General features: G+C 38.7%; 1 protein-coding gene across 7 annotated transcripts in view; it reads left to right on the top strand.

The window, feature by feature from the left end:
- Nucleotides 1-6,000, top strand: part of Hecw2 (HECT, C2 and WW domain containing E3 ubiquitin protein ligase 2) — a 363,407-nt gene that overhangs the window by 315,645 nt on the left and 41,762 nt on the right. For all 7 annotated transcript variants that reach the window (XM_048808215.1, XM_048808216.1, XM_048808218.1 and 4 more), the window contains 2 exons: nucleotides 4,261-4,381; nucleotides 5,820-5,933. In XM_048808215.1, coding sequence (XP_048664172.1) covers nucleotides 4,261-4,381; nucleotides 5,820-5,933 — 235 coding nt within the window. The remainder of the gene's footprint in view (nucleotides 1-4,260; nucleotides 4,382-5,819; nucleotides 5,934-6,000) is intronic.

Below are 6,000 nucleotides of genomic sequence, written 5' to 3'. Positions count from 1 at the left end.
TTTTTTTTTTTTTTTTTTTTTTTTTTTTTTTTTTTTTTTTTTTTTTTTTTTTTTGGTGGAAAATAAACCAAGAAAGAAGGGGATTTCCAACTTCATCCCAAAACAGAGGCCTAGAGCTGTTGTGGATTAGGCCAAGCTCCAAACCCTATCCGGTGCAGGGCAAGTGCTAGTCATCAAAGTCATCTGAGTTCCAAGTTGCACACCAGAATCAGAAAAAGACTGAGATTTCTCAGGAGTTGAACGCCAACATTTTTCTAGTGTCGTTTAAAATGTTTTGTCAGGTAGAATTCTTTAATTTGCAATTTTCTAATAATAGTAATAATTTCTATAATAGTATAGAAATTTTCTAATAGTAATAGAAATCCTGTACCATTCTATGAAAGTTCTTTAGGTGTGCCTAGCAATGACAAAGAAGAAAAAAAAAACACACTAATATCTAATACTGAAATATTTTCCTCCAAATGATTAGTATAATGCTGACCATACATGAAGTCAGTTCCTCATTTGATCACTTACTAGATGCAACATTGACCTTTGGTATCTGATTTCCTTTTGTAAGACTGTGAAGACCATACAGGCACCTCTCTGTGAGAACATCCTATCCTAGAACTTCACCGGAAGTTATGGTTCCCATACAATACTGTTAGCAGAAGCTTCCAGGAACATTTTTGGTTTTCAAAACAGAAGTAGCATTATTCCTCCCCTGGAATCTCTTGGCAGTTGCACCTGACTTGTAATTAAGAATTTGACAAAGACCAGAGCATAATTTACTGTAATTTTTAAATGCTGAAGCATATATAAGTGATTTTTCATAATAGATGTATTAGGAAAAGAATTTTTGCCTTGAATAATTTGTCTCCAGAGCCTCCATAATGAAATCACTTTACCTAGCGTGTGAATGGAGTCAGAGCTAATTTTTATTATGTCTGTGCTGATAGTGATGGAATGCATTGTGGTATTTCCCACATCCTTTTAAGCATCTCAAATTATACAGCCCTAGTGTATGTGCTGTTTCTTAAAGTAATCAACTCTTAAAGAATCATGTTTCTTTTGAGTCTTGAAAGATTTTCATTCAGTCCTTTGTTCTTCATTTTCCTCTTCTCTATTAATGATTGTACTCTTAAAAGCTGATTCATTGTGGCTGTCTTCTGAGCTGTCTGGGTTACTCGTCTGCAGTTTCTTAGACTGGAGCACCAAGGATTTGTGCTTCATTGCCCTCCTCCCCCATCCACCCAGGAGGGCAGCATTGTGCTCATGGAGTTCATGTTTCTTTGTGGAGCAAATGATGTCTTTCATACATGCAGGAAGCATTCCTCCTGGGTTAACCCCTGGATGCTGCCCACATGTTTTGCTAGTTACATTTGATCTTCCTGTAAAGAGAATCCTGGTTCTCAACCATGGTTGCACAGAGAAACCATCTGGAGAGCTGTGTACAACACTTATGCCTGGGTCCTACCTCCACAGATTCTGATGTAATGCATTTTGGGTGTGGCTTGAACTTCGGGATTTTTAAAAGCTTCCTAAGTGCTTCTAATATGCAGTCAAGACTGAGATCTTGCTAGGAGTCTCTTCTGCTTCTTAGATCTTTTAAGGTCAAGTTTACTTTTTGACATAACTCTTAGCTTTTGGAGTAAAAGATTCCTAATTGTACAAACAGATCTCCTGACAGATCACTGATATTGAAATATTGAAAAATATTGAAAAATTTTTTCAATATCCATTCCTAAAACCCCAACACATTTCCCCATGTGTTTACTGTTACCTCTATGCGGATAACAATGACAGCTTCTTATGCAGCAGACACTGCACAAAGTGTCACCTATACACTAACTCATGTAGTCCACTGATGTAGCCCTGGTCTCTCACTCACACTCCAGTACTATATTGTCAAGTACCTGTAGAGCACATCCACCTGACCAGCTGTCATCTCCAGCTCAGTATGTATAAGGCTTCATATGCTTCTCTCCACCAGCATCATTTCCCACAATGCTTTTAGCATCAAGCTGACCTGGCTCCAGTCCCAAACCTACTACTATCAGTGGCATATGACCTGGACAAGAAACTGCATCTTTGTTTTCCTTAGTTGCCAAGTGATAATGATGATAGTAATAATAATAACAGCCACTTCATAGACTTGGGATGATTTCTCAAGATCCCTATGTAAAGTGCATCATTCCTAATATAACAGGCACTTAACAAATGATAGCTATTATTATTGTTGAAAAGCGATGTTATCGGGGTTTCCCATTCCTCTTCCTTACTTTTCTACTGTTACCAATTCATATTTCACATTGTAAATGTTCCTCTGAGTCACCACCCTCCTGACTAGTCCTTATCCCCTCAGGCCTTGGTTGCTGCAACAATTTCTAACTGGGTATCCACCCTCTAGTTTCCTTTCCTCTTTCCCACCCTTAATCGGTCCAACACACTCTGAAAATAATTTTGTTAATGAAACACCATTTGTATGTTATTCCCTTGCCGAAGAACCTATAAAGGCTTTCCACTGTTCACTGCACCATGCCAAACTCCTCTGCTAGGTTTTTAAAATTCCTCTCCTAATTCGACTCCAGCACTTCTGACTGATTTAATTTCCCGTTTACTCCCCAGCACACCCCCTTCACTCTAGGCTAGTGGGTTTCTTCAGCATCGTCTGAATATGAAGCAATCATTTTTCCAGCTCTTGCTGACCTGTTCCAGTATAGAATAGAGATTCTCCTTCATTTTCAAGGTTTGGTTTCAATTAAGCCTCCCTCCTTAGGTCTTTTTCAATTTAATCTCCACCTGTGCTCATTACTTTTCTGTGACATCACTGCAACTTTTCTATACCACTGATATCAAAAGCAAATACTAGGAGGTCAGGCAGCCAGTGTCATTGAGTAGCTATGGCAGAGGGAAGAACACAGGCCTGGTTTAATAGAACAGCTGCTCCTGTCTCCCCAGAGAAATGCGAGCCGGTTGTTGTAATATTTCCCAAATAATTTTCAAGAGAAAAACATAGTTTTTTTTAAACTTGAAATCTCCTAAATTTTTAAATGTCAGTAATCAATTTTAAATCCTAAAAAAAGAAAAAGCAAGTGGGGCAAACAAAATAGATTTATAGGACTGGGGATAGTCCAAGGGCTATAGGTTTGTCACCTCTGCTTTATAATCTGTGTACCACCTAGTTTAGGATTTATGCTCAAATTATTTTCTATGTTTTAATTCTGTCTCCCCAACCAAGATAGTCATGCCAGAACCCTACCTTATTCATTTTTAGCATCCATGATTGAATCTAACACAGTATTAGCAATAAATAATAAACTAATAATAAATAACAGCTGATTCATTTGTTAAGGAAATTTTTCATGAACTTACATGATGTGTGATGAACAAGACTTCACAATTTGTGTTTTCTGGTTTATTTTATTGAGTTGGAAGTACTTGGTGGAAATATCCAGTGTGTTTTTATGTCTGTGTCTGACTCCCATTTCATCATCAGTTTAATATCCCAAGTTGTTGCTTGTGACACAAAGCAAGATTTTTTCTGTGGAAAGAGGAAGAAACTGTGATGCTCTTATACTGAGCTACTGAATGATATAAATATCTTTAAATATTCTGTAGATATTCACTGCACTTGGTGCATTCGGAATGCAATAAATATCACTATTATTTACTCTTTGTGCAGCCAGAAGACAAGTACCTTCTGCAATTATGTTTTAATTGTTTTTATACTAAGACTACCTTACCCTGCAATAACAAATATACATAATTATATATCTGAAATCTTTCTTATTTTTATAGTGCATGTGTGAATAAACCTTTTGTGGATTTGGGGGGTGAGGAATGTCCAATGAATGATAGAAACTGACTATTCTTGCCTTATATGCCACATACTTTCACACAGTAGCTTCCTGTTGAATTGCCATGATATCATTTCAGCAGCAAGAAAAGATACTTCATCCTGAACAGTTAATCACTGGACATGAGTAACTCCGTTTGACTCATATTAGTTTGGAGTAAAAAGGGGAACATATTTGAGAAAAACATGGGCATCCTGTAACTACTCAAAGAGGATCTTTATTCTTAACCAAAAAGCCACAAAGATGTCACTTAAGACCCTGGTTAAGCTTTGCTATATCCTTCAACTTGGAGAGGAGGGGAAGCAGAAGCTGAAAGTATTACTGGTTTTATTTGTTAATGGGGGTGGTTTCTTCATGGCAATGTGATGAAGGTAAGGACAGTGCTCAACCCCAGCTTGTCCTCCTCTGTGGTATCCTCTAGGTACTCAACGTGCCAATGCCCGCGCTCCAGCCCCTTACAAGAGAGATTTTGAAGCCAAACTAAGGAACTTTTACAGGAAGTTAGAAACTAAAGGATATGGACAAGGCCCAGGGAAATTAAAGTAAGTCAAAGTAATACAAACCACATGATTTATAGATGGTTTAAGGATGGGATGTAGTTGGAAATTTAGGAAATTGTGATTTGGGACAATGAGCCTATGTTTTAGTGGGCGTGATTATTTTGGCATTTGTAAATTACAGTATCATGTAAGATGTAGTTCTAGAGTTAACGTACTATTAAGCTTCAGGTTTGAAATCCAGCAGTGAATGCACTACTGCTTTCCTTGTAAAAATAGGGGCAAAATAAAAAGCTGATTAATTTTTTTTTCTCCCAAAGAGTACCTCTTGGCTTCCTGGATAGTCATTAGATATTAAATTATTGCCGTGTCTCTGACAGCATGTTACTATTTTCTGAGCTGACTTGAATGTATGGTTAGCTCTATTTCATTCTCTGTGACAACTTTCATCTACAAGATAATGGGTCATGAATGTTGTTTCTGCCTTTCTCACCCTCCCTTTCAGTGGGGACACTGAAACATCCTCATCATGTTGTCTGGCCTAGATTTGTTTTCACTCCTTACTTACCACTCTTCCCCTCCTCCCCATGTCCCCACTACAGCTCACTATGCCACCTAGAGAGGGCAGGGGAGGGGGGTCTCCCTTGAAGCATCACTATGACCTGGGTGCCTGACCCCTCTGCATAGGAGGGCTCATTGTCAATTTCACCTTCATCTCCCCATCCCCAACACCATCATTCTCTGAGCTGTAATGGTGTCGCACTTGACTTACAAAGTCTGGATCATCCGGTTTCATTCACCCAGCCTCCCTGTCCTCTCTTGGTCCATTACCATTTACATGAAGGGCAAATGGATATCTGTGGCAGGACCACTTTAGTGTCATCATCACAAGTAAATTAATTGGCCATGAGCATCATCTACTTTTATCTACCCCTTAGGGAATCTCAAGGTTGGCTTAATTTAAAAATTAAATTAAGCACAATTGTAAACTCCTCTGCTTTGGAGGACACAGACTTTTTTCCCTTCTCCTGGTTCTCCGGAGAGAGTCTTCTCTCGGAGCACTTAGTAACTGAATTCCTTGTCTAGGTGCATTCAGGCTTAAAGCATTACCTCATAGGGTTGTTCTTCATTTAGTAAACAAAAGTTTGTGTGTGTGGGTGCACACGTGTGTGCATGTGTATTGTTGTATGATCATTTTTCTTCTGGATAAGTGACTGGCCACTCAGAAAAGACTCTCAGGATGTTTTTCAGACCAAACGTGGGGCACTTTATTTACCCTCAAGTCTCTTATGTAATGTTTGTTAATGCTGCTAAGAAATAAGAACAAGTGTGTACTTTTAATGCAGACAGTGATGGTAGTAAGTAACTTTACCTCTAGCCTAGTTAATTGTGGTAAATAGAAATTAAATAGCAGGTGCCAGGCTCTAGAAAGATAAGGAAGAGGAAATAATCTGTGTTTTCCCAATTGTCTCTTTACGGACAGGTTAATTATCCGAAGAGATCACTTGCTAGAAGATGCTTTTAATCAGATTATGGGCTACTCCAGAAAAGATCTGCAGAGGAATAAGCTGTATGTCACCTTCGTCGGGGAGGAAGGGTGAGGAGAACAGAGAAGTGGCTGGGGAACACAGGCTGTGGCTGCAGGGCGGATGTTTCTCCATGTC

The sequence above is a fragment of the Marmota marmota genome, unplaced genomic scaffold (genome assembly GCF_001458135.2).
Source record: "Marmota marmota marmota unplaced genomic scaffold, marMar, whole genome shotgun sequence".
Classification (NCBI taxonomy): domain Eukaryota; kingdom Metazoa; phylum Chordata; class Mammalia; order Rodentia; family Sciuridae; genus Marmota; species Marmota marmota.
The sequence above is the reverse complement of the archived record's forward strand: the minus strand, read 5'-3'. Positions and strand labels throughout refer to the sequence as shown.